The sequence below is a fragment of the Tachysurus fulvidraco genome, chromosome 20 (assembly GCF_022655615.1).
Source record: "Tachysurus fulvidraco isolate hzauxx_2018 chromosome 20, HZAU_PFXX_2.0, whole genome shotgun sequence".
Classification (NCBI taxonomy): domain Eukaryota; kingdom Metazoa; phylum Chordata; class Actinopteri; order Siluriformes; family Bagridae; genus Tachysurus; species Tachysurus fulvidraco.
The window spans coordinates 5,182,539-5,210,081 of record NC_062537.1 but is presented as its reverse complement, the minus strand read 5'-3'; the positions used below and the strand labels follow the sequence as shown (position 1 = coordinate 5,210,081).

Sequence of the window (27,543 nt, the reverse complement as noted above, 5' to 3'; positions counted from 1 at the left end):
GGTGAAGTGTCCAGTTATGTAGCTTTTGTTTTCTGTGACACAAGGCATGATTTTCACAATACAAAAACAAATGACCTGTGTCACTGAGGAATGTATAAACAGCAGTCATATCAGATGTGGTGCCCCCCCCCATATATTACACAATAGACAGACATTACAAGTTGTTTTTTTTATTATTTGATGGCATGAACAGTTTAACTAAGTTTAACTGTTCTGTCAACATTTCTATCACACTAGTCTTTATTTAAACATATACAGAACTAAAATAAATGTAAGTGAAGGAAAATATGTTAGTAGTAAGTGTGCTACAATGGTATAGACTTTTTTATAGACTTTTATTATTATTATTATTATTATTATTATTATTATTATTATTATTATTCATTCCAGATTATGTTTTATTTCATGACTCTACAGAATAATTATATCAGAAATTAATATACATGTTTCAAAACACATTCAAATAACAACTAAACAACAAAACTAAATAAACAAGGTTTATATACAAAAATATGGGGTGATATGTTCCCCCCGATGTCCACTTTGTTTCCCTCTAAAATCTCGATTTCTGTCCAAAAACGTGCCGGTGGGTGTGTTGGTGACTCTAAAACGCCCCGCCATGTGAAAGAATGTTTTCCTCTGTAAATTCTTCTCAAAGACTTTACCTAAACTGTAGAGTTAAAAAAAAGAAGAAGAATCAAACAGAAAATTCAGCATAAATGCAGTAATATTATTGCCGTTGTTAAAAGTCTAGCAGATTTGCAGAATCATTACCTTATTTTTAAGAAGGCTGCCAGACTTTTGAAAGATGGAAGGTTTTTTAGCTGGTAGGTTTTTAGGAGGCTCGGGTTTAGGTGGTTCAGGCAGCGGTGGCTCAGGCACGACTGGAGGTAAAACGCTGACAAACCCATCAAAGTCTCTCTCTACAGTCTGATCCAGAGGAACTCCAGCCAAATCGTAGTGCTTTTTTCTGAGCTCACCCAGCCGCTGGCGTTCGTTGGACAACTGGTTTTCCAGTTCCAACACTTTCACCTACACAAATCCACATTATTGGCATGTCTAAGTGAATATGTTTGCTCTGTTCTGCATTTCAAAAATGGAAATTACCTGAGATTCCATTTCCTCTGTCTTCAGCTTGATCAGGGACATGCCAGAGAAATCCATTGGATCTGTGGGGTGCCATTACATAAAGTCAATCTAACATTGCATTTAAAAATTGACTTTACTTGCTCTTCACTACTGTAATATTTAATTTACTAAAATGGCTTAAAATGTCTTTCTTGCATTCACCAGAAATTCAAAAGTCTTTTGTAGCTTTTTTGTTTCCAGCCTATTCATCTGGATGGCTTTGCCCGGGGTACATCTGTAAAAGCTTTCATACCGACTTTTAAATTCATTAAATACTGCAAAGATCTAGAACTCACCTTTATCTTCGATTTGCATCTGTCCAGATTTTGTTGAAGTCACAACAACTGCAGCCATATCATTTACATGTCGGGAGGCTTGCAGCAGTGTATTAAGTTTCTTATTACTTCGCTCTGCCTTCACCTGCAGTAACAGAAAAAGTGTGTTTAACAGTAACAAAACCAACAGTAAAACCTTTGAAGAATCTTTGACGATATATTATTTGAATCAGAAGAAGATGCTTGCACATACAAGGAATTTGTTTTAGTGTCATACGCTTCCAGTACACAGAGACAACAACAACACAGAAAATAAAAGCGGATGACTTGAATGAGAGGGATCCAGAGTGATTTTCTGAGCCCTTTTCCTCATTCTGAATATATCCAGTTCTTAAAAGGTGGGCAGGGGAACACCAATAACCCTTTCAGCACCCCAAAAAGTTCTCTGTAGTCTTCTGAAGTCTGATTTTGTAGCTGAGCCAAACCAGACACTTATCGATGTGCACAGAACAGTCTCGATGACAACTGAGTAGAACTGTTTCAGCAGCTCCTGTGGCAGGTTAAATTTCCTCAACTGGTTAAGGAAGTACATCCTTTGTTGGGCCTTTTTTTACAATGGTGTTGATGTGAGTGTCCCACCACAGGTCCTGGGAGATGGTGGAGCCCTGGGACTTGAATGTCTTCACTGCAGCCACAGTGCTGTCTATGACAGTGAGTGTGGGGAGTGCAGGTGGTTTGCTCCTGAGGTGGTTTGAGCTTATTGAGCTCCAAGTCATTGTGACTGCCCCAGAGAACCAGCTCTTTAACCTCCTGTCTGTTAGCAGGCTCGTCTCTGTCTTTGATGAGACCGACGACTGTAGTGTCGTCTGCAAACTTCAGAAGCTTGACAGAGGGGTCATTAGAGGTGCAGTCGCTGGTGTACAGGGAGAAGAGCAGTGGGAAGAGAACACAACCTTGAGGGGTGCCAGTTTTTCTGGAGCGGCTGTTTGACATGAATTTCCCCAGTCTCACTAGCTGCTGCCTATTTGTCAGAAGGCTGGTGATCCACTGACAGATAAAGCTAGGAACAGAGAGCTGGGTTAGTTCCGTCAAGAGGAGTGTTGGAATGACTGTGTTAGAGGCCGAACTGAAGTCTACAAACAGGATCCGCGCACAAGTTCCTGATTTATCCAGGTGTTGCACGATGTAATGCAGTCCCAAGTTGAAGTCCCATGGAACCGTTTGCTCGATAAGCAAACGGCGGGGGGGTCCAGTAAGTGGCCAGTTAAGTTTTTCAGATAAACCAGAACCAGTTTTTCTTGGCAACAGACATCAGTGTCACAGGTCTGTACTTGTTAAGTCTTGTTATCTTGTATTTCTTTGGGATGATGGTTGAGCGTCCAGTGACCTGTTGAAGATCTGTGTGAAGATGGGGGCCAGCTGGTCAGCACAGGTTTTCAGACAGGCTGTTGTCACTCTGTCTGGGCATGGTGCCTTTCTTCTTTTGCTCTTTCTGAAGACCTGGCACACAAAATCTTCACTGATCTACAGTGCAGGAGAGGTCTGACAAAGATGTCTGATTTTTTTCTGTAAACCACAGCTTATCATTGTTGAATGTTAGATTACTTCTGTTAGGGATGCACATGTCCTCACAGAAACTGATATATGAAGTATATTTACTATATATACACTATAATATATATGTATATACCGTACAACAAAATATAATGGGACTTTTTTACCTTAGAGGCAGCTACGAGCTGGGCAGTGCTGGCAGCGATCTCATGGGAGCACACGATCAGTTCCTCATATTTGCCTCGGTCTGTCACTACTTTGTCAGCAGAATCACTAAACAATGAGAATGTAGTTACACAGTTGTGACTAATCATTTCTTCACATGTTCAAATCTCTAGCAAAATGCATAGGAGTTGGATTTAGCTGTGAGTCCAGCTCGTCCATGGCTTGGAGACTCATTCCCCAAAACACATCTTTATATGTCTGACACAAACTCGCTCATCTACTCAACACTAGTGAGAAAAACACCAAAAATCTAGCAAAAAATATAAAAATACAGTATATATATGTTTTTCAGACGGAAGCAACACATGCTGTGTCAAAGAATAGCCAAAGACTTGTTGACATTTAGTTTTGTCAAGGGCACACGTTTTTTTTACAAAAATATTCCATTTATTTGTTTTTTTCTTATATCTAGCAATTATAAATCAAGCTTAAATGCACTTACACCATCTGTGTAGCTCCCCATCCTACAGCCTTGGAGGCAGAAATGAGGCCCTCAGTCCAGCAAGAATTCTTGGCATAGAAATCTTTCATAGAACCAGATCCCTGTAAAGCACATACATTATTGAGCAATTTCTACAAAATTCTTGCTGTAAATTTGATTCTTTCTCTCGTTTTGTCCCTAATCTTACCCGACCGCTTTCCACAATGTCCTTCTGTAAATCCGTGGCTGCTGTGACCAACATGTGTATGGCCTGTGGGAAAACATGCATGGTGCATGAGGACCTGAAATGTCCTTAATACCTCTAATATCAGGCGAGCTAAATGAGGGAGAATGATAAACCCTGCAATAACGTGGCCATGTTTTAGTTCAGCAGACTTACTTTCATCAAATCAGAGCAGGAACCAAGGATGCTGAGGGGGAAATGCAAAAAATAACTGAATGTTGGACTGAAACAAAACACTTAAATTAGAACCTAATGACTGACTTTTGCTGGATGAACTGAATGAATCCCCAACTAACCTTTGGTTAACTTCCAATTTTAAACCAGAGGTATCTCTTCTTGCTTGGCTCAATATTTCCTGTTGAAAAAACAAAACCAAAACCATATGTAAACAAAAGGTATACTGTGGCCCTGGAAATGGCAGTCATTACTGGGATACTTCTAATGGAGTCAGCCATTACATTCAACCCTTACACTCTTAGCTTATTTTTAGTTATTCATATACTGTATAAAAAACTAGACTGAAACATGATGAGCGAACTATTTTCACATCATGTAGTTATGAGTAATCCTCCTCTGATGTCTAGGACTGCTCTTACGTCCATCCTCAGAACTGCTTCCTCGATAGCAGTGGAGGTGGCAGCCATCTCTTTATCCACCATGTCTGCCAGCTCTGCTTTTTGAACGTCTGCGTCATTTCGTCGTAAATCCTGCAGAGAGCAGTCCCTCATAAGTCCAGTTTAATACTTTATAAAGATTCTTCACAAGATCTCAGCAAAACATAAAAAGCAGGCAGTTACACCACATGGCATATCAATTCAAGTCAGCCATTACATGACATTATAGACCTTATGTTTGATAGTAAACAGCTGCCTACTTCTACAAAGATTAAAACACAAGTTTGTATCTATTTGGCACCAGCTTTACATTAATCCATACAAACACAGACACTCACAGTGGCTTGGTTGAGGATACGCTGGACCGTGTAGCGGATGGCGGTCGGGTCAGCTCCCTGCAGTGTGGCCTTCAGCTTGAGCTCTTTAAGGAACTGCAGACAGTGAGTAGCACAGTCCCTGCAGTTATCTGTCAGTCCTAAAACACAGGTGGATTAAGAAGGATAAAAACAATAAAATATCTGTATCTAATATACAAAGACTAGACCTGAGTCAACTCCACATAAAGGCCAATCAGTAAAGCGAATGATTTACTGTATGTCAGTATTTATGTGGTGAAATTTAATCATGAGTGTAGTTCACAAATTTAAGTTTGCCAGATTTTTCGTGTGTAGATATATGCGAGACCAAATGTCTCTTAGTATTGTTTAAGTTTAAACCACTGGCATTAAACGCAAGCATTTGCCTTTAAGAATAAAACTGACGTTAAATGCATTTACATACATTTACACCTATAATTCCTTAAAAGCTGCTTCGGGTCAATAGCTGTAGTTATACCTGAATATTGAGGTATTAACTCCTCACTACACTATCATGTATACGGTTATCGTCCAAGCTTTTAGCTACAACACCTTCCACTAAAGTCTTAAGAGCTGATTGCTTTATGGGCTTCATTTAGGATTCTGCGTTCTTACTGTCAGCTTGGTCAGTGGGTGCAGAGTGGGACGTGGCAGCTCCGTTAACAATAGTGTCCGCTGCAAGGTGGGAAAACTGAGTCACAGATCTCAACAGCCCACTGGCATCTGGAAGGAAAGGAAAATCATACTGCTGAGTCATTAACTGAATATTTTGCACAAAGTGCATTGAAAAAGTTCTGACATCTGAAACCTTACCATCCAGATTTCTTAAGTATCCAGCATGACTTTGCTTCATCTTGTCAATGGACACCAGTGTGGTCTCGGCCCGATTGATCAAATACTCTGGTATCAAAAGAGGAATCTTTTTAGGAGAGAGCATATTTTTTTTTATTACAGTTAATTGATCATATTGATGCTTGCTCAAGAGACATACCAGGAGTACAGACACAGCGCACATGCATAGGGTCATCCACTTTGGCCAGGGCGTCTAATATGATGCCCTCTGACTCCACCACAGCACACTGCAATAAGCAAAACTGCTCCTCCTGCAGCTTTTGTTGGAGCTCTGACTCCCGGCTCACCTGAAAACACACACACACACCAGTCAAATTTCTAAATGAAGAATTTGTCATTTCTGATATAAATTTCTGATTTTAAGACAGACAGAGCATAAACATTTTTTCCATTCACATGTATTCCATTCCATTCACATGTATCTTCCATTCACTGAATTGCGAGCTATACATTTTCAGTAACTGACCCACACCATGCATGTCTTGTAGCATCCAGCTGGAGGAAATTAGCTACAGCTATCCCAATACTGTGAATGACCAGTTATCATTGAAATCATGGCTATCACTATAAGTAGATGTTTACTCCACCTGCACAATAATAGGAACACAATTTTTTTTACTGAATACTGTTCAGTAATGCTTGACCTTGGCATGTAGTTGGCTCTGTAAGGAGCTCATCTCTCTTTGGTTCTTGTCTCTCTCCTGCTGCAGCATGGTTTGGTGCAGTTGAGCAGTCTGGCGCAGGTTAGCAACCTCGGCCTCCTGCTCTTTCAGAGAACGCATCAGTGTTTCCTTTTGAGCCTGCAGCCCAACCAACACGGTGTTCATCTCATGTCCAGCCTAGAACACACGAAACCAAATGTAAGACCTTTTTGAACAGCAGAATAATAAAAAAAAAATGAAGCACTCTATACTATTCATCAACAGCGTATTAAGTGCATGCATGTTAGATGAAAAACGGCTACCGTCTCCTTGCTGTACAGAGCACTTTGAGCGCTTGTCACTTCTGCTCTCCTCGCCTCCAGCTCTCGCTTCAGCTGAGCGATTTCCAGATGCTGTTCCTGCTCCCGCTGCAGCTGTCGATACATGAACGAATACACAATTAAATCACACCCTTCATCACACTGTGCTGGGCAGACAGTGAGAGCACACACATTTATACCATACAAGAACAACTGCATATTTTAGTACTTTTAGGATGAGTGGAATAACATGTTTAACATATGAAAGGAAAAAGTCCAGATTGTACTTGATTAAGTGTTGAGTCAATAACTAAGATATATTATATGTGTGTATATTTATGACCTTGTTTACCTTTTCCTGGAGTTGTCTGTTCAGGGCGTCAATCTCCCTCTGGTATTTGTCTCGTTCCTGCTGCAGCGTGGTCTGGTGTAGCTGAGCTGCCTGGCGCAGTTTAGCGAGCTCGGCTTCCTGCTCTTTTAATAAACGCATCAGTTTTTCCTTCTCAGCCTGAAGCCCCACCAACACACTGCTTAGCTGATCTCCTGACTAGAACACACACACGAATCTGTAATAATGCAGTGAACAATATACGACATATAATGTGTGATGTAAGGAAATACCCACCGCCTCTTTACTCTGTAGTGCACTCTGCGCACTTAGTGCCTCTGCTCTTTTCAACTCCAGCTCTCTCTTCAGTTTGTCCAACTCCGCCTGCTGCTCCTGCTCTCGACTCACCTGTAGACACACACATGCTGATTCCCTTTTTCTTTCTTCAGAAATCATTTGGCTTATTCTTTTAGCCTGATATTTAAGTGAATATTAGCTGGCTTGAGACTTTTGTTCCTTTTCTTTTACTCGATCATAAAACAGCGGCTTTTCACTCACTGGGTAATTAGTAAAATTTGTATTACACCGTTAATGTACATGCATGAGGTTGGGAGCATTTTTATTATATTGACAGCACGTGGAATCAGTATTATATTATGTTACATCTTGCGGACTATGACATATTTCAGTGCTTCGCTCACTTTTTCCGCTAGTTGGCTCTGTAAAGAGCGCATCTCTCTCTGGTTCTTGTCTCTCTCTTGCTGCAGCATGGTTTGGTTCAGCTGAGTGCTCTGGCGCAGGCTAGCAAGCTCGGCCTCCTGCTCTTTCAGAGAACGCATCAGGGTTTCCTTCTCAGTCTGAAGCCCCACCAACACACTGCCCAACTGATCCCCAGTCTATCACACACACATGCACACAATGTTATGAGATTCTAATGCAAAAAATTAATGTAGTGTTAAAAATCCATATCTACAGGCACACCAAGACCAACCTTTTCTTTGCTGTGGAGCGCACTCTGAACATTTGTAATTTCAGCCTTGCTGATCTGCAGCTCTTGCTTCATTTGGATAATTTCTGCCTTCTGTGCTTCAAGCTAAATATTATATTAAAGCTGCGTAAATATAATATAGTGCTGAGGAACATTAGATAATCAATCAACAATTAATAATAAATGAACTATGGATTTACACTGTAAAAAAATACACTGTAACTGGCAAACATGTACATATTATGTGCACTGACTGCATGTTATGGATTCAAATACGAAACATCAGATTTCCAACTTGAAAAAGCTAGCTAACAGCTAGATCAACCTTCAAGGTGCTGTCCTGTTTGAACTGCTGCAGTTCTTCTGCGATCTGCTGCTTGGCATTGACCAGCTCCTCCTGGGCTTGCTGAGTGCTGGCCAGCTGTTTCACCATGTCTGTATTCTGACACACAAAACAGATTGTTACACACAGAGTGGAAACCCTGGTTGCAATTCAGTTGCCATGAAGTGATTATTGATGCAAGATGGAGCACCTTTCTCATGAGATCGGCGTGTCTGGTGACCAGCTCGGCATGCTTTTCTTTAAGCCGAGTGAAATGCATCTGGGCAGTTTGAACTCGGCCTACAATGCAGATGTTTCATTGCATCATTGGTGTATAACTGAATAAACACTAGATATACAGTATATATAGACAGACAGACAGACAGACAGAGAGACAGAATACTCACTGTCATCTACAGAGGCCTGCATGCTTGCAGCGATTGCTGTCTGTGCCTTTAATGCCTCCAACTCCATGCGCAGCTGCTCGTTCTCTACCATGGCCATCTGTTTGTGAGTGCGCTGGTCTTCCAGCTCCGCCTCTAACTTATTCACCTGGTCCTTCAGGTGGATGACGGCACGTTGGGCCTGCACGCAGCGGTGAATAAATGAATCCAATGCCAACCTCACTCACTTAGTGCATATTCTGTACAATTGTTTATTTTACCTCAGCTTTGAACATCTTCACCTCAGGTTTCAGTGCTTCGAGCTCCTTCCTCATAGAGTCAGTCTCTGTCTCCCTTAAAATGTACAGATAATCGTAATCATACTCCAAATCTGAAATATTTTACTTAAAAGGAAGTCTGTTGAATTACGACAATGCTTGGTCCATTACCTTTGGACTGGTATATCGTTTGTTGGGTTGTAGTTGTTTAAAGAATAGAACTGTTCAGAGAAATGTGAGATATGGAGTTATTCACTGTCATGGAAGATCACATTCAAAAGCTTAGCTATGTCAACATTAGCATACCATCGGGTATCCTTCACCAGCTTCTACCTGACTCTCCGTATCATCATCCCAAGGAAACTGATTATGAACCACCACCGGCTTGACGTAATCAGCCATTGAAGCTGCACGCAAGAAGTTTGGAGGGGACTATGCATACAAAATTGTCTACGTTAGATAGTAATTATGTGTAAACTTTATACATTCATGATAAAGCTGTGCATGGTACAACAAGCTCCAAAGGGCTGAGTTTACCGTTTATACCACAGTACTGCATGGTGCTGAAGCGTAAATAAATCTGAATAAATTCGTTTGATATAAGCAAAAAAAAGACTGATCTTGGACTGTACTTTTAGCTCATGCATACATTTCTACTGTATAATCTTTATGGAATCTTACATCAGGAAAATCAGGGATCTGGATGATGGTTTTAAAGAACTCCATGCTCCTAGCTTTCTCAAAGAACTGGGAAAGACTGAAGGGGGAAGATAAGAGAAGAAAATGCTACATTCATTTCAACAAGCTTCAGATTGTAAATTCGAACAAAGCTAGATGAGAGTGAAAACGGTGCTTGCCTGTTGAACTGATCACGGAATCGCTCACGATGGCCCAACAAAGCATCGATGGGTATTCCTTTAACACCCCAAACACATAGATCAGTACATGGAAACGTCACAGAATGTGTTCTTTTATTAACACCGCTGACTTAATGGTGTGATCTTGGACAGCGGAGAGTAAATCAGTGTGTTGCAAAAGTATGTGCACCCCTTTAACCTTATACAAATATCATCATCTAACTGCAGTAGAACCTAAAAACCAAAAAAGGTGGACCGCTTATGGAAAATAAAGTCTCACGGCTGTGTAGCTTGAACAAAAGCTTGACGAGGAAGTGATAGAGTGGGCTGCAGTCTTGGATGAGCAGGACCAAGGGAGCTAAGCGGCATTGACCAACGACGGTCGTCGAGCTCGTATTGTTGGATTCCAGCTGTCTGAAAACTGCACAGAAACATCAAAACATGCCTTATTAAGCATTTTAGCCACACTTGCTACTAGCCTTATTAATGTGAATATTCTACTGGCAAGAGAGGTCAGAATCGATTAGTTTACCTGTTTCCTGTAAGACAAGTGCAGCATCCATATAATCTTGCACTTCACCTGTGATTTCAAACCTGAACACACACACACAAAAAAATTTTGTTTCCTTCAAACCGCATTTGTTAGGAGAATTTTGAATGACATCAGAACAGATACAAAGACTCACACTTCGTTTATATCGACTGCGATAGCCCTCTCAAGGACCTCGTCAGGAGCTTCAAGGTTTGTTGGAATCGTCATTCGCTGTTAGGGAAATATGAACAATTTCTGAAGCGAGTATATTAAAAGGTTACTACATTTGGGGAAAGCAACACTTCTACCATTTAGAACAATTATATACAAGTTATTATTTTTTCAAACTTGTTTGTAGCAGCTTAACTCACCTTACAATGGAAGTCAATTTTGATGCACAGGAACTTCGCATACAAAGCAACAATATGCCCATATCGATCATGGAGGCTTCCCTACACAATGCAGGACAAAATCTCAACCAGGTGATTAACTCTTAAACAGTAATTTAAAAACATTTACATTCAGCAAAACCAAAATCGCTGTAAATATTCAACAGTTAGTTGGTATTAGTTTTTATTCACCTACCCATAAAGTTCCCATTTGCTTAATGTTTGGGACATGTCCTCGGCTATCTCGCAGCGTCTGAATGTTGCGGCAAAATAAATGAGGTTATGATATAACCATGAGTTCACATCTGGCTGTAGCGAACAGCAAAACTGTTCGCTACTGATCAATTGTTGACTCTGAAATGGCACCAGTTATAGATGTCCTACTCTATTTTTGGTGCAAAAGCCAAAAGTACTCTAGGGAGAGATTAAGAAAGGTGATGACATATCCACCGATCAGGTTTAACATTATGACCACTGACAGGTGGGGTGAATAGCACTGATTAGCTCTTCATCATGGCACCTGTTATTGGGTGGGACATATTAGTCAGCAAGTGAACATATTGTCCTCAGAGTTGATGTAGTAGAAGCTGGAAGAATGGGCAAGCATAAGGATTTGAGCGAGTTTGACAATGGCCGACTGGGTCAGGACTCCCTCAGCATAATAGAAATATGGTTCAGGAATGGATTATTTAGCACAACGAGTTTAAGGTGTTGACTTGGCCTCCAAATTCCCCAGATCTGTGGGATACGCTGAACAAACACGTCCAATCCATGGATGGACCTCACAAATTACAGAACGTAAAAACAATCTGATGTTAACATCTTGGTGTCAGATACCATAGTATACCTTCAGGGATCTAGTGGAGTCCAAGCCTTGATGGGTCAGAGCTGTTTTAGCAGCAAAAAGGGGACCAAGACAATATTAATAAGGTGGTCATAATTTTATGCCTGATCGGTGTACATCAACAGCAGCTGTGCAGATACTAAATCACTTTAAATGAACCACCACTCTTCAGCCATAAAGTTAATCACAAGGGTCATACACTGTCAGACATCTCTGGTATTTCCATATCTGGTTTTGTGTTGGTTAAGTTAGCAGGACTTACATTAGGATGGCCATCACGTAGGAGTTTATGCAGCACATGGCAGAACTTCCAGCTGAGGATGGCATTGCTGGCCAGAGGCAAATTCACAGCATGGGACCAGAAAGTAACGGCTCCACTTTCCCAATGTGTTCCCAACAAAATATCTGCAGTAATGTTAAGGAAAGACCACACTGACAGCAAAACACCAGAACTCATCTTTTCCTTGGCTTTTAACCATGTTCCTTAAACTTTTTCTCCAATCCAGCTACACTCAGATCCTTCGACACCGAGCACATCACCGTCTCGTGTAGCACAAAAATGAACCGAGCCAAGCTACTAGGTTACCCAACATGGTGCAAATTAAACTTCTGCAAAAACTATTTCGACTTCTAGACTTTACTTGTCCAAAGTTTGCATGACATTAAAGAAAGAAATACTGTGTGACAGACAACTTTCAGAAAAAAAAGCATAACAAAAACTGCTTTGTTTTGGGGAAAAAGAAAAAGTATACAGTCTTCAGAAGAACAGATTCATTTCTTTACCTTAGATTGATGATATACAAAGGATTGTGGCACCAAACGTTGACTTTTACGCTTTATATTTTTATGTAAAAAGTTTTTGTTATTTTTAAAGGCATCACTACATTACAGCATTTGTCTGCACATGCCTAAGGCTCTTACACAGAACTGTGCGTGATTACTTCCCTGTGTTACACCATTACAGAGAGAATATTAAAGAGAATGGAAAACAAGGCACTGAAAGATACTGCGTCCATATTTCTCTTTTATAGGAGCCTCGGCGGTGGTTATGCACTTTGAAATGCTCTGCAGCTGTAAAGGAGAAACGAGCATTAGAGTGATTTTAAATGAATTAATATACAGTAGGGAATATATTTCAGTAGGACTGCACATTTACCTGAAGTTTGACAAACTGTTCTTTTTCCGCAGCCAGAGCCTTCTCAGATCTGTCTTTAGTCTTTTCACTTTTATCTTTAGACATTTTTTCAGTCCTGTTTGAATTGCAACAAAGTTGACCGGTCAGAAACCATTTATGATTTTGGCTCCGTCCTGATCGGATATGTAAGAATTAGGAAGCATTTTTGGTCTTCATGCAACAGCTTTTCAACCACCTTTAGTATGTCTAAGATTTCATCTCTGGCAAGGATGGCGTGTCTGTTTTAACATATTACTTTTGTTCTTCAATAACGAGAATTAAAACGATTAAATCAGTCTCCTTTATCATTCAAGAGCAACTACTTTACATTTCCCCCCTAAAATGACTTATCATCATAATCATCATGTAAACAAAAGCAGTCATATATTTTACAGCCATGTTTTTTTAATATAAAAATTAGGTATGATGTTATACCAATTTTGAACACAGAATATGAAATTTAATGCAAACTTAATGCATATACAAAATTATTTTTAGAAAAAAATACCTTCACTCTTGTTCCCAATTCCCTGAGAGGGTTAAACGTAAACTGATGTTTTAAAATATCCGAAGAGGTCGATTTAAATAGTCCACCTCATGCAGACACAAGTGAAAAGCATTTGTTCCTCCAGTGTGAAATAGTCAAAACCTACACAGGGGAATTCATCCTTGTGAAAAACAGGTCTGATTACAATGCGACAGGAATGACGAAACAAGGTGCACAATCCAAGCCATCTTGTAGGACAGGTTTCACAGTTTATAAATGGGTACTTGATAGTTTTGACACTTAATGGGTAGCTGGTCCACAGGACAAAGCACCATGTTTAATGTTTTTTCCAAGTTTTTAAGAAGTATAATAGTTCTCCAGGTTTTTTTAAAATGTCAATCATCACAAAAGTTTAGAATTCTCTAGTCAACATATTTGTAGCCATCACTCTTTAGTTGCCTTAGAACTTTTTATTTACATTAAAATGAATTGGAAATATGAAGGAATGGCTACGTCCACAGGAAGAACCGTTAATGTCCATGTCGGTCTCTTTTAATGTCCAAATACGTCTAGTCACAGATCTGTTGATCGTATTCCTTGGTTTTCTGTGAACTGGCAATGCTGTGGAGTTGGGAGTCATCCTAATGAGAAATGAAAAACATTTTTTGTTCAAGTTACACATTAATGAATGCTCCATTGAACTGCAAAAGAAGAACACAAGAAAACAAAGATATACCCTTCTTGTTTGTCTTTCTTCTTGGTTTTTATTGGGCGACTGGATCTGCTCACGAGTCTCTGTATTGTTACGACTGTCGTTGAGGCTGCATAGAGAATCACAGCGTAAACTGGAACTCAGGACTGGACTTAAGCTGGGTTGTGTTGGAGGGCTTTGGGAATGGTTTAGAGGTTTTCCAGAGCAGAGTTCCAGACTGGCCACCATTTGCTGTGACTCTGCCAGCAAGCGCTTCAAGCGACATGTGGATGAGGTGAATGCCTCCTGATGCGGGAAGAAAGGTACTATCTTTCAGTCCGTGGCTGAGCAAAATTCTCAGACATTTAACATGTTCACTCACACCTAGGGGCAATCGGTCTTACACAATCCCTCTATGGACTACTGGGTGATACTCCAGTAACTGTTTGGGTGGTAATGTTCTACCTGTTTGCTGAGTACTGCCTCCGGTACAAGTCCAGGACTCGTCGTGCTCCTCCGTGGTGTGGGTGTTGAACAGTCCACGTACACACCAGTCACATCCCCTGGACTGAATGAATGCTTAAATCTTAGAAACATTCTCAGACAGAAGACTTAACACAGCAGGAATACTCTAGAACATAAATTACACTATACTTTCAAAATCTTCTCTGCAGCAAGTTTCTCACTAGTAATGCTTATTTCGGTGATTTTAGCAGTCTTACTGCTGTCCTACCAAGAGGGCCAAGGAGGGTTGTTTGGATTAACATCCACAAGCAGCACTCAGCTCTCATCTCTTCACTGTGGTTAATGATGGCTATGAGTTCCACCCCAGGTCCAGCACTACAGCAATCTATTGCCTTATTCTCTGTTGGGTCAGTACTACATTGGCAACAGTGGAGTAACATGGGAGCTAGCTCAGCTAAAAGCCCATCACTGCCACTGCCTGGAGAGTCGCAGCTCTGCACTTTGCTTCTCCACATCGCAGCCAACGTTCTGAACAGGTGTGTGTACTGTTGATGTAGTAGCGGTGATTGCGTGATTCTCCTTTGTTCGGAAATGACTAGGCTTTAGCTAGGGCACTATCCTATAGACTCTTGAATCTTTGTCTCTTGGCGGTTACAATGTTCTAATGCACAACTTGCCTCTGCTACAGTCTTTTCACTAAAACCACAAACATGTTTAGATTGAAGCTTAGATTTATTCATTTTTTTAATTGAATGATTTTCACTTGCCTCACAAGTGACCTTTGACTTTCATACTTCATTAGTGCCTCTCTAGTGGTCTCTAGGTTGAGCTTCAAGAGCTGTAGGTCATTCTGCTGGTGCTCACACACCTGTGACATCACACATACACACACACACACACACACACACACACACACACACACACACACACACGTGTTCAATATCCCCATTTACTCTCTTATCTTATGACTCCATCACATCTATTCCTGTCTCGAGAAGCTGAATTAGTCATTACGATAATGGATACAAAGTTTTAGTTGGACATCATAAATAGCCATAATTTCCCAAAATGTTTTCTGAATTCTGTAAAGTGCCTTTATTTTGGGTCAGACATGTGATGAGATCAAGCTCATGGCCAATTTAGCCTCCTGAGGAGAAATGGAAGAATTACTCAGGGAATGTTGAAAAACCAGATGACGACTAAGAAGCAAGTAAAAAAAGGGAAGGGCAATGACATTTTAAGAAACTGTTAACTGGCAGTAATAGTGAAAAATGTGAGAGGGTGTTGGGGTGGAGCTACTGGAAACCATACATGATCCAATATCAGAATACAGGTGGGAAATACCTGTCGCAGGCATAGAAGCTCAGACTCCGTGCGCTCTTGTTTGGAACGTGCAAGTGCGAGTAACTCTTCCTTCCAGCATTCACTTTCATCTAAGCAACACACAGTGTGGCAAAGCATGAACAACCCAAGAAGCTTAAAAGGAAACTACAGCAACATCAGGATTAGCAGACTGTGACCTACTTAGCATACAAACGGTATCATTTACATAAATGACACTTGCTTTGCTTGGTTATGTAAATGACAAGAAACCGAGCTCACAGGAAAGGCACGGACATACGACAGCTCACAAATAACTCCACAATGTAATGTGAGCGTACTGAGAACACAGCACAGTATGCGCTATGTTATGCAGTTAAATGGAGAAACTACTCATGACATTTTACTCAATGACCTTAGTTATATCTCTACGTCGTTCTACCTGCGAGAGACAGTTCTTTCCGGAGCAGCTGGTTCTCTTGTCTAAGCCGAATGAGCTCCTCTCTCTGACTGTTGTTCTCTAGAGTTTTCTCTTGAAGCTCATCTGGGGGAGTAAATGATGTTTTAAATAAATTTTATCATATTATACATGTTTCAACACAATAAGTTTCCGGACATAACAATCATATTGACAGATTACGGCCCTCAGTTTGGGAGGTGAAGTGTGCCATCATCTCCTGAAGCCAATATTTTTCTTAGACAGACTTGGACAGTATGACCTTTTGTACATCATGCATGTATGTAACATGGTGTAACCCAGCACTTCTCTAATTTGGCTGATGGGTACAAGAAGGGCACATTTGTCCAACTCTGACACTAGTTGGTCTACATTACCAACCCATGAGCTCAGATCTTCTGTGAAAAACACCTGACAGATAGCGTACTACACCTGCGTGAAAGAAAATTCATTTGCCGAACCAGAAGGTGGCAGCAGTATTTATATTTATAGCAGTACTACAAGCTGGAACTGAAATGGTCTTAATTGGGATTTTCTTTACCATTAGATATCGAGCAGATATTATGTCTAAGATTTAGCGGTTGCAAAATAAAAGCTACTTATTGGTTGAATAAAGTAATTCACACTCCTGAGTAAGTACTTGATAAGACCAACTTTACCAAAGTTACAACTGAAAAGTCTTTGAGAATAGGCCATTTGAATACTTTTCTCAGACGAGCAAAATCTAGATGCTTTTATAACGTTTTTACCTTTTAGTTGAGCGTTTTGATGTCTGGCCTCTCTGAGGCGGCGTCTGTACTCCTCCGTTTCTTGTAACGTTTTGCTCTCACGAACCTGGCACTCTTTTAGTGATGACTCTGATTCCCGTAGTCGCTCGGTTAGGCCTAATATGTGATTTGTGGCTTCCGTCATATCTTTGTCCTGAGTAAATGAATATATATACGGATACAAATTGCAAAGACACTTAGCAGCCCACAGTAGATTGACAGAGATCAAGAGGAAGCTGAGCTACCTTCAGTTTGAGCATAGAACTAAGCTCTTCCTCATGAACCTGAAGCTGGCCAAGCTGGGATGAGAGCGTCAGGATGCTCGAGTTCAGACTCTGATTCTTCTCCTGTTAAAAGTCATTAGAATTTTATATCTAAACATTTGAACACACACAAGCATTTTAAATCTTTATAAAAGTCTATCTTTATAAAACTCTATAAGTACTCTATCTCTATTATAAGTAAACATCTGTATGCGGTCCTGATTGATGTAACTAAACGGTCTGATTGACAGGAAACATTTACTTCCAGGTCTTGGTGTTGTTGGCTGCTATGCTGTTGTCTCTGACGGAGCTCCTGCATCTGCTGCTGCATGCTGCTGAGCTCCCTGCGGCTGTCCTGCTCTCGTACCTCCGCCGTCTTTAAACGCTTACTAATGGCTCGGATCACCTCGTTGCGTTTCTGCAGCTCATCTACATAGACAGAAACCACACATATTTGTCTGAAATAATCAAAATGAGCCCTTTTATTTAATTTAAATATATATATAAAATTGTATCTCTATATACTAGAGAATAAATGAAAATCCAAAATCATTAATAGGGTATTTCAGGTCTTCACTAGCTAGTTCAAGCCGTCTATCTTTTCAATATTAATTTTTTCATAATCAGTAACCTCTTTATTTTGGTCAGGTTGGATCCATGTAATTATCTCTCACCTGCAATTCCTTTAAATAGCTTGGGCAATATCAGTAAAATAAGCCGAGCACAACCCATGATACATGAGTGCTTACAATGAAAACAAACGTCCAGCGAGCTGCTGTACCTTCAAGGCGTGCACTCCTCTGCTCCAGCGTCAGCACTCTCTGACGGTCCTGCTCCCAGGCCTGCAGCTGTCTGTGATGAGCGCTAGCCATGCTATTGAGCTCCTGCTCACGATCCTTCAGCTCTGCTATGAGGAGCTGCAGCTCCATGCGCTGCTTATGGATGGTTGTGATGTCCAGATCGTTTACTTGAGTCTAACAGTAACACGTGCAGGAAAGCACTTATTATCGTGCAGTTAGCTCTTATTATGGTTAGACACTGAAATCACAATGATTAACAAAGTCCCCAGTGTCAGTCTAGTATACTTTCTGTTATTATTTCAAATCAATAAATCCTAATAATTATAAGCTCACATAGCTGGTTGTTTGCATGCACCAAAAACGTGTCTTACCTGAGACCCCTGTATAGCTGAGAGCAATGACTGCTGATTGGCAGAGTTACTAGAGATGCTCTTTGCAGTCTGTCTTGCCATGCTGCCTTCATCTGTGTGCTTAACAGTGGAAGATTCATTTCAAAATTCATTCATATGAGCTCCAACACATAGTTTTACATTATTACACTCATTAATATAATATATTATTATTTCTACATTAACATCATACATACAAGGTACACGATCGAAGGTTAGTAGTAAACATGTCATTTAACAATTAAAAAAACAAACATCTAAAACCGTTGAAACGGGAAAACTTTCTGTATCTCTGGTTAACATTTAAGAAAGGAGTCTCCAGATAAGATGTATGCAACTATTAACAGATAAAAAATTATGATGTGTGACAATTATGATCAAAATTGTAATCTCTGGCTTACAGGAAAAATAAAACACTTCAGAATACGATGGTATTGAAAATTCTGATCACTTCACACCCCAAAAAGCAAGTTTCATTCCTTACATTAACCTAATCAAATTACCTCAGGATAGATTTACTGAACCTTCAGAAGACCTGCGTACCTTTTTTACAGGAGTGCTGTGCCAGGGATCAAACAGAAAACCTACAAAATGATGAAAAGTTTGAACATTAATTTACGTCCATATGTCACATAAACTCCTACTTTGGTCTTAATTACCATTTTTAGACATCAAACTGTTCCCAAATCTTTTGGACTTAAAATGGTCTTTCCCTCCATCTTCATCCATTTTGGCTTCACAAGCTGGAATTGTGGACTTGCACATGATCAGCTTTCTGTCATTATTTTCATTAGCAGTTTGACATTTACATCATGGTCACAGTCACAAAAAGGTTCTGCGCAAATTTGCCATTCGATAGTAGATCAAATATTTAAGAGCAATCTAAGACTGATTTAATGTTCTGTTAAGAAAATGTTAATAATCCAATTTAGACCTGTAGCAGCTTACTAATGCAGCCTGTAGCAGCCTACTAATGATAACGAATAATTTTCAAACCGTTACAGTTTAAATAAACGGTTTAAATATTCAAACCGTTACAGTTTAAATTAACGGTTTAAATATTTGAATAAAAGGTTTAAATATTTAAACTGTTACAGTTTAAATATCGGTAGGAAACTAGCTCATAAGTTAAAAAATTAGACTGGAACAGGAAAAATGACATAAATATTTGTCTCAGTTGCAATCATTAAAAAGTTAGTTTGCTGTTTGAACCAACGGCATTTTTAAGAGTTTTGAAATTTTGTTGTTTTGACGAGAATAACTCGTGGTAATACTCCATATTGCCTTTTTAACAAAGCTTAATCATCAATAACAATAATATGTCTCGGATATTTACATTGTCCGGTTTATTTTTTGCATTTTGAAATATTTTTAAAAGCATCTGTGTTTTATTTCAAAATGAATTCAAAGCTAAAATAAGTTGGTGATATTTTAAATAATATGATCAGGCATATATTTAGACAGCCAATGTCGCTTGTTGCGCGTCTGCGTAGGAGGTAGTGATAGGACCCCAAGCCAAATCAGACTAGAGGTGTGCTCAAGCTGTTAAACACTTTGTATGTTTACTAAAAAAAAATATTGATATATTCGCTTTATGTAATAATGCGCAAGGTTTTGCTGAAAAGAAAGAAATTCTGAGGACGGTCCAGAGGTATGTATTAGCACAGCGTTGTGTTATGTTATGATTAATAAGAGATTTCTCAGCTAGCAGTCGTGGCTAATGAATGGGTGGAAATGCTTCATAGAGATAAACTGGGGCTGAACCCCAAACGGCTTCCTGCTGCTAACCTTCAGTTCACATGTCGCACTCATTTGTTTGGTATTGATCCCTTTGTGTGTGTGTGTGTGTGTGTGTGTGTGTGTGTGTGTGTGTGTGTGTGTGTGTGTGTGTGTGTATACACACACACAACTAAATGTATTGATTTATATTCTTAGCGGTCATGTGTGTGTTCTTTTCCTATCATTTTACACTGACAAGTGGCTTGTTGAGAGTTTTAATGCACTAATGACAGCTGAGAGATATTTTAATCATAAGCACAGGATAACTAACATTGATTTTTTTTTTTGCTTGATCTTCTGTATCTGCACGTCTGTTAATAATATAACGTTAGGAAGCTTCTGCTTTTAGTAAAAACAACCCCAGATCCCGTGAGTGTAATTTAATTTCATTTAAACAGTACAATCATTAACTAACACTAATGTTGGAGTAGGTCATTTCCTGGACACTGTTTTGCCTGCTTTAATACATTACTCAGTTATTTCACAGCTCCATCCCACGTGCTGGACTGCTGCTTCCCTAAAAGTCAATCTAGTTATTCAGGACAGTGATTACATGTCCTTCCATAGAATTTTGCTCAGATTATTATTAATATTTTGTTTCAGAAGAATTCCTATTTTGTTTTGTTTCCAGAATAAATCAACATGGCTGCTACCGAGACTGCCGAATCAGGCTCCCCAGAGAACAAAGCGGATCGGGCTGATGGAGATGCAAAGTACCCATCGAAAGTGCTTTACTGTGGAGGTATCTATTAAACTTAATATCATATAACAAGCTAGATTTCTCATGTCAGAGCTTTACAGTTCCTGACTTGAACAGGTTGTTGCCTGTGTGGAGTCTGATCTGTCTGTCTGTCGGATCTGTGGTTCTGTCTGTCGATCTTGTCTGTATCTGTCTGTTTGTCTTATCTGTATCTGTCTGGTCAGTCGGTCTTGTCGGGCTGTCTGTCTGAATTGTTGGGCTGTCTGTCTTGTCTTGTCTGAATTGTCGGGCTGTCTGTCTTGTCTTGTCTGAATTGTCGGGCTGTCTGTCCTGTCTTGTCTTGTCTGAATTGTCGGGCTGTCTGTCTTGTCTTGTCTTGTCTGACTTGTCGGGCTGTCTGTCTTGTCTTGTCTTGTCTGACTTGTCGGGCTGTCTGTCTTGTCTTGTCTTGTCTGACTTGTCGGGCTGTCTGACTTGTCGGGCTGTCTGTCTTTGTCTATCTGTTTGTCTTGTCTTGTCTGTCTGTTTTTGTTGTCTGTCTGTCTGTCTTTGTTGATTTACAGGTTTCGTTCTAACTCCATTAAAATAAAAACATCAGTCGGTGAATTAGTGTCTCTAAATTGCCCCTAGGTGTGAACAAGCTTGTTGTGTGTTTGTAGTCAAGAAGCAGTGTCATATCTCAGTGTTCCAGGTATTGGTCATATCTGATGTGCGAATTCTGGCTTTGTATATTGTTAATTAGTGTATTTAATGTGGATGTATACTACAGTAAATTCTCAACAAGATTACTGTCACCTGTGTGCTTGCAATGATCAGAAGAATAACACTTTTCCCCTTCGTCTTCTCTTTCAGTATGCTCCTTGCCAACAGAGGTAAGACCAACCACATGTGCATTAACATTATTTTATGCAGTCATATGCTGACTCAGCTTGAGTTGTAACGGGAATCCTTATTATGTCAACATGCGATAACGTGTTTCATCAGCAAACAGTAAAACAGCAGCCGTTTACAACCGTAACCTCTTTTTCTTTCTCTTGTTAAATCTGCAGTACTGTGAGTACATGCCTGAGCCAGCAAAATGCAGACAGTGGCTTGAGAAAAACTTTCCAGACATGTTTGCTAGAATGACCATGGGTAAGTGCTTGCTTTTCTGCTATTACAAGTTTATTACCGTACACATGTTCAGATTTATATGTTGGACCTACAGAGGAAAGACTGGAACTTTTTTTTGGCTGCAGGGAATGTGCCCAAGTCGGAAACAGGCAGAGAAGGAGGTGGAGGAGGAGGAGGAGGAGGAGGAGGAAGGGGAGTGGGCACAGAGGTGCCACCTGCTGGAGAGGAGGAAGAAAAGAAAAAGCAGAAAAGAGGTTGCACTGCATTTGCTTTTCTTATGCTTTCTGTTTGGGGCATGATGATGAAAATATGCCAGACTATAGTGTTCTGTCTATCTATCTGTGTGTATAATAATATAAGTTATATAGTTCAACCTTTTTATTTTAATTCTCCCAAAACTGTAAAAAAAACAGTTTTGCAGTTATTTATTTTCAATGTTCATACATATATGGGTATTTCATCAATACAGTTTGCTCATGTGTCATTCATTTTATTTTATTGCCTCTGGGGCACACACACATTTTTAATTACTTATGTATTTATTTATTTAAACTGTGATTGCCGATTGCTCGGGTTGTGACTCTGAGCTCGTTGTGTGTCCAGGCGGCAGAGGTCAAATCAAACAGAAGAAGAAGACCGTTCCACAGAAAGTCACGATAGCCAAAATCCCACGTGCTAAGAAAAAATACGTCACAAGAGTGTGCGGTTTGGCCACCTTCGGTAAGACATAGCGCTTTATTTATTTGTTTGTTTGTTTGTTTGTTTATTACTAATAAGGATAGTTATCAGCGTGAAGGATTTTCCTTAAATTAATCGTGAGTGGTCTTTTGTTGCCTTGTGCCGTCTGTTTTCTCCTCAGACATCGATCTTAAAGAGGCTCAGAGATTCTTTGCTCAGAAATTCTCCTGCGGTGCATCAGTGACAGCAGAGGACGAGATCATCATTCAGGGAGACTTTACAGATGACATCATCGACGTCATCCAGGAGAAGTGGCCTGAGGTGAGGTTGAATCAGCAAAACAAAAGATAACGTTTTTCTTATCCCCCCCCCTCCCCGTCCCTCGCATTATAAACAACTTTCTTTTCTCCAGGTGGACGACGACAGCATCAACGACCTCGGAGAAGTCAAGAAATGAAAATCTGATGTGCACTTTTACTGAAACAGATGCAACATGACACACAAGAAACAAAGAAACAAAACCCACGGACAGATGTACACGCTAACATCGAGTCGTTTTATATCTATTTTATTTACTGTATAGAACATGGTGGACTTGGCCACAACCAAGGCATTTATTTTCCCTTCTCTCCCTCCCCAGTTCTAGATAGCTGCTTGTTCTCTTGGTTGCCAAAGGTCTGTTATGATGTTCTCAACACTTTACTCAATCAAACTGCAAGCTAATAAATTCCGGGCTCATTGGCTTGTTCTTCGTATAATGTTTTCTTTCTTAAAAAAAAAAAAAAAAAAATTCCTATCATCAGAGGAATATCTTGTCACAATCTTAATAGAGGTAATGGCTTTGGCTTTCAATGTTCCATTTAAAATTAATAGGTTATGAGCTGATGAGGCGTTTGTGTGTATCTGGGGCAAAGATACAAAGATATACAAAAACAGTTTAGGTGTCGAATTCATGACATTTGTCACATTGCTGTGCAGGTAGTTTAGCTGTAGCGTAAAACTGTAGCTACAATCGTGTAATATCATCATGATGTTGGATTGGAAGCCAGATTTAGGATTATAATAGCAACTAAGAATCACAACAGATTTTTCCCCCCAAGCCATTCATTTCTGTGCTTGTTAGGCTTATTGTCCTACTGTAACATATGCATTTGTCTTAAATGCAAAGGTCTGTTTCACTGGAACAGGAACGTCCCAACAAATGACATTTATTAGCCTCCTTTCCTGTTATCAAGCTTTCCTGTTCCTCTTACTGAAATGCAACCCAAGATCATCATGACATCATAGTCATGCAAATTTTGCCTATTTATACCACAATTTTGAACAATATTTTAAGCCTTAATCACAAGTGGCTTCTTTGGAACTGCAATGAGCTAAAGATGATATGGCTTTGCACAGGTTCTATCTTTTTCATTCGGTGAGCTCTACAGCCCCTTCAGTAGTGTAGCTGAACTTGTGGACACTTCGTCCGAGCACCGAGTTGTACCTGACAGTGCTCCTTTGAAAGAATCAAACCTTTACCCGTGTTATAATAAATGTCTTCATCTCAAAGTTGATCAGTTCACGTTTTCCTAAAACAGTCAACTAAGACTTATCCTGTTTCTAAACTATACATTGCTGCTGCTTCATCTCTCCCTGTGGTTCATGAGTGAATCGACTCTTTGAGTCAATTTAAAGATTCAAAGAGTCGCCTTGTGAAAGTTGAGGGGCTGACTCGCGTATCTAAAGAGCAGTAATAACGTCTGATTATATTTCTTCATGATTTATTTATTCATGATTCTCGAATAAATATAATCACATACCGTTCAACCGGGACTGAAGTGCGGTCGAATCGAATCAATAACTGAGTTAAGATCTGTGTTCAATCCTGTTTGAGTAAATGAGGAAACATGAGAGTGCCAAGGCTGACTGACCCATTATAATGTGTGTATTGTAGTGTGTTGTGGAACATAAGGACAAATAGGAAAGTATATTTAATTTTTACTGTTGATGAACATAACCTCACAAACAGCAACATGATCGTATTCATAAACATAAAATTTTACTGTATTTGAGAAAGCAAATATCACTTTACATTAGAAGGTATACTACTTAAAATGTTAGCCTAGGTATTACGTATACAAAGACCTACAATAAGCTAAGCTTTATTTGAACAGCTTCATTTACAGCAAGGTTTCTCACTCATTTACATTTATACTCACCTTTATGGCATTTTGCAGATGCCCTATCCAGTGCGAGTTACCGAATAAATAAAGGCTGATACTTAGCTTTACGAGTTGATCAGAGAACCAGACCAAAAACGAGTCTTGATGAAGGCCTTCTAAGACCTGGTGCACTGCTGGGTTCGATAAGAGCTTTAAGGTAGGTGGGTGCTGGTCCGGTTTTGGCTTTACAGGCAACTACAGCAAGCATCAGTGGAGGAAATGAGCGAGTTATGGAAGTCCAGTCTCAAAATAATAAGGGAGTGAATAAGCACCTGAGCAGTCTGTGTGTGGATAAAATGGGCAAGTCCTTCTGATGTTGTAAAGGAGAACTTGGCATGAGTGTGTCAGGTTTGGAGGACAGTTTGGGGATGAATCACGAGGGTCTTTCATCTGATTAATTGATGAGCATCATTTTCAATACACTTCAGTGAAAACCCATGTGAGAATATGACCTTGCTAAGACCGGGCTTGGCCAAGGATATTTATTGATCTGGCACCCTGAATAGGACAATTCATTACTGTTGACATTTGCCAGTTTATCCTGGCAAGTCTATTTATGAGCGCGTTTCTAGGAGATGAGTGGAACCTTGAAAATCAGGATATTTACTGAGAAGCAAATACAGTTAAACGAGCGCAAGCAAGAGACACGAGACCACAAAGTTGTATACTAAATGTATCACTAATGCAAACAATGTTTTGTTTTGTTTGCGTTTCAGTGACCACATTTTCCCCTCTGGCTAAGTGTTGCGTGCCGTAGGGTACGGCATCATGGACATAATCATTTGTATTTGTTCTAAGAGCGCAAGGTGGTGAGCAGTGGGACGTTTCATTTGCCTAGTTAAACACCCGTGGTTGTAATCCCTTTTGAGATCATTTTCACACAACACCTGGGTTTGTTGTCTGAACTAGCTTACAGCAACATAATTTGCATGAGTGGAAAATAAAGGACACCCTGAGGTGCGCTTCCTCGTGGGACACAGGATAAAACGGCTCAGGAAAGTAAAGTTCTCAGACCTCTGAATTCTGAAGCTTATTTGTATTAGTGCTTTCCACATGTCAAACTCTTCGGTTTGTTGTGCCTTCGAGTCCCCTATCCTGGACCAGGTCCTCCCCCCTGTCCTTTTCGTAGAGTTCGTTCTCGGCCTCACGGGGAACATTTTGGCCCTCTGCATGTTCGCTTTTCACATGGAGAGCTGGAAGCCCAACTCCATATACCTGGCGCACCTGGCTATAGCCGACTCTGTGGTGCTCTTCTGCTTGCCTTTCAGAGCTGACTACTACCTCAGGCGCAAGGACTGGATTCACGGGGATACCTTCTGCCGCATCCTGCTCTTCCTCCTTGCAGCCAACAGAGCAGCAGGTATTTTCTTTCTCACGGCTGTGGCTGTGGACCGCTACCTAAAGATCGTGCACCCGCTCAACCGTATCAATCGGATGAACCTGGGTTACGCCATGTGGGTCTCTGCTGGCATGTGGGCAATGATAGTAGCCATGACGGCTTACTTGCTTGGCTCTCCACACTTCTACAATTTCGGCAACCGTACACAATGCGAGAGCTTCAACATATGCATGGGCAGCAACCCGCTTTCAAACTGGCACAACGCTTTCTACGTGATTCAGTTCTGTGTGCCCACGATCATCATTGTCTTCTGCACAACCTGCATTACATGGCAGCTGAAGAGCAAGACGATAGACACCTCGGGCAAAATAAAGAGGGCCGTACAATTCATTTTCATCGTTGCTATGGTCTTCATCATCTGCTTCTTTCCGAGTACTGCCTCGCGGATTGCCGTTTGGATACTAAAGGTCTGGTACAACGAGTGCTCGTACTTCACTGAGGCAAATCTGGCTTTTTACACTTCGGTCGTCTTCACCTATTTCAACAGCGTCCTCAACCCTCTGGTCTACTATTTCTCCACTCCGGCATTCAGTGGGACTATACAGAGCCTTCTTATGAAACTCGGAGGGAAGAAAGCAGACATGATTCTTTCGACGGTAACAAGTGATTAAAGTAAACGGGGAAAAGAAAAGCGTGAGCGTGTGATAAAGAAATTCATACAACACTCTGTACATGTCTATAATACTCCAGCTTCTACATTTCAAAAGATGATAGATTGTGAAATACTGCTTATCATTTTAGTAGTAATGTAGTACTGTAAAAAAAAAAAAAAAATCTAAATGAATCTTAATTTTAATCATATTAATTAAAATATATTCTGCATATATTGTATGTTTCTTTTTAAGACTTCAGAACTGAATAAATGTATAAAATGCAGTTTGAAATCAGATAGTAATGAAGCCTGTTAAGAAATTCTTCTTTCTTTATGTTCAATAAAATCAAATGTATTTTTGTTGCACATATAAATATGCTCAGTTTTCAAACCATTCATGATTATTTTTTTCTGTTTATGGGGAAAACATTGGGACTTTCCAAAGCAAAAAGTTACTGTGGAAAGCCTTGTTATTAATTAACGTGTATTACGTGTACCCCTAGAGATTTTTTCTCCCAGTGGCCATCACCATTACGGCATTTTATATAAATATAATTGCTGTAAGCCATCTGTTGCACGATGGATCATTCTGAGAGTGGTGTTTTGCCGTGGTGTATCAGGCACAAGAAGCTTGCTGGGGTTTTATGACGTACTTATATGACTAATAGGAATGGTACAGAAAATCTCAGATCTTTATGGACGACTGGTTTTTAA

General features: G+C 40.1%; 4 protein-coding genes across 6 annotated transcripts; 2 read left to right on the top strand and 2 right to left on the bottom strand.

The window, feature by feature from the left end:
• Nucleotides 1-154: 154 nt before the first annotated feature.
• On the bottom strand, nt 155-13,368 carry LOC113638383 (huntingtin-interacting protein 1-related protein). 2 transcript variants are annotated; one of them, XM_027139523.2, is made up of 37 exons: nt 13,234-13,368; nt 12,708-12,801; nt 12,559-12,622; nt 11,814-11,956; nt 10,904-10,960; nt 10,690-10,770; nt 10,473-10,549; nt 10,319-10,380; nt 10,067-10,207; nt 9,787-9,844; nt 9,611-9,686; nt 9,236-9,361; nt 9,101-9,150; nt 8,933-9,005; nt 8,676-8,853; nt 8,480-8,568; nt 8,272-8,388; nt 7,950-8,051; nt 7,660-7,854; nt 7,256-7,366; nt 6,983-7,177; nt 6,634-6,744; nt 6,314-6,508; nt 5,809-5,956; nt 5,631-5,717; nt 5,433-5,540; nt 4,800-4,936; nt 4,444-4,554; nt 4,144-4,202; nt 4,004-4,034; nt 3,812-3,874; nt 3,625-3,725; nt 3,125-3,230; nt 1,425-1,548; nt 1,108-1,169; nt 775-1,032; nt 155-670 (listed from the first exon to the last, which is right to left on the bottom strand). In XM_027139523.2, the coding sequence occupies exons 2-37, from the start codon at nt 12,789-12,791 to the stop codon at nt 662-664; spliced, it is 3,789 nt and encodes a 1,262-aa protein (XP_026995324.2). In that variant the 5' UTR covers nt 12,792-12,801; nt 13,234-13,368; the 3' UTR covers nt 155-661. The 2 variants fall into 2 exon arrangements, with proteins under 2 accessions (XP_026995324.2, XP_026995325.2); XM_027139524.2 differs by having other exon boundaries at nt 12,708-12,859; nt 13,234-13,365.
• Nucleotides 13,013-19,702, bottom strand: ccdc62 (coiled-coil domain containing 62). Of its 2 annotated transcripts, none has more exons than XM_027139527.2 (13): nt 19,024-19,702; nt 18,868-18,948; nt 18,347-18,445; nt 17,957-18,149; nt 17,438-17,604; nt 17,158-17,259; nt 16,895-17,066; nt 16,131-16,232; nt 15,713-15,801; nt 15,136-15,236; nt 14,369-14,471; nt 13,949-14,209; nt 13,013-13,853 (listed from the first exon to the last, which is right to left on the bottom strand). In XM_027139527.2, the coding sequence occupies exons 3-13, from the start codon at nt 18,425-18,427 to the stop codon at nt 13,782-13,784; spliced, it is 1,443 nt and encodes a 480-aa protein (XP_026995328.2). In that variant the 5' UTR covers nt 18,428-18,445; nt 18,868-18,948; nt 19,024-19,702; the 3' UTR covers nt 13,013-13,781. The 2 variants fall into 2 exon arrangements, with proteins under 2 accessions (XP_026995328.2, XP_026995327.2); XM_027139526.2 differs by having other exon boundaries at nt 18,908-18,948.
• Nucleotides 19,703-19,860: 158 nt separating this feature from the next.
• On the top strand, nt 19,861-23,382 carry denr (density-regulated protein). The gene is made up of 8 exons (XM_027139535.2): nt 19,861-20,015; nt 20,775-20,885; nt 21,696-21,715; nt 21,893-21,977; nt 22,082-22,210; nt 22,560-22,676; nt 22,816-22,955; nt 23,047-23,382. The coding sequence occupies exons 2-8, from the start codon at nt 20,786-20,788 to the stop codon at nt 23,089-23,091; spliced, it is 636 nt and encodes a 211-aa protein (XP_026995336.2). The 5' UTR covers nt 19,861-20,015; nt 20,775-20,785; the 3' UTR covers nt 23,092-23,382.
• Nucleotides 23,383-25,552: 2,170 nt separating this feature from the next.
• On the top strand, nt 25,553-27,316 carry LOC113638388 (hydroxycarboxylic acid receptor 2-like). The gene has a single exon (XM_027139533.2). The coding sequence runs from the start codon at nt 25,892-25,894 to the stop codon at nt 26,846-26,848; it is 957 nt and encodes a 318-aa protein (XP_026995334.1). The 5' UTR covers nt 25,553-25,891; the 3' UTR covers nt 26,849-27,316.
• The last annotated feature ends 227 nt before the right edge of the window (nt 27,317-27,543 follow it).

Coding starts and splice junctions, on each gene's coding strand:
- denr (XM_027139535.2), top strand. CDS start 20,786: ATGGCTGCTACCGAGACTGCCGAATCAGGCTCCCCAGAGAACAAAGCG. Junction 21,978..22,081: donor GTTTGCTAGAATGACCATGG/GTAAGTGCTTGC, acceptor TTTTGGCTGCAG/GGAATGTGCCCAAGTCGGAA. Junction 22,956..23,046: donor TCCAGGAGAAGTGGCCTGAG/GTGAGGTTGAAT, acceptor TCTTTTCTCCAG/GTGGACGACGACAGCATCAA.
- LOC113638388 (XM_027139533.2), top strand. CDS start 25,892: ATGTCAAACTCTTCGGTTTGTTGTGCCTTCGAGTCCCCTATCCTGGAC.
- ccdc62 (XM_027139526.2), bottom strand. CDS start 19,129: ATGTGCAAGTCCACAATTCCAGCTTGTGAAGCCAAAATGGATGAAGAT. Junction 18,150..18,346: donor CAGCTATACAGGGGTCTCAG/GTAAGACACGTT, acceptor TGTTACTGTTAG/ACTCAAGTAAACGATCTGGA. Junction 15,237..15,712: donor AGCTTCTATGCCTGCGACAG/GTATTTCCCACC, acceptor GTGATGTCACAG/GTGTGTGAGCACCAGCAGAA.
- LOC113638383 (XM_027139523.2), bottom strand. CDS start 12,791: ATGTCTAAAGATAAAAGTGAAAAGACTAAAGACAGATCTGAGAAGGCT. Junction 8,052..8,271: donor AACAGGACAGCACCTTGAAG/GTTGATCTAGCT, acceptor TATAATATTTAG/CTTGAAGCACAGAAGGCAGA. Junction 7,367..7,659: donor AGAGCCAACTAGCGGAAAAA/GTGAGCGAAGCA, acceptor GTGTGTCTACAG/GTGAGTCGAGAGCAGGAGCA.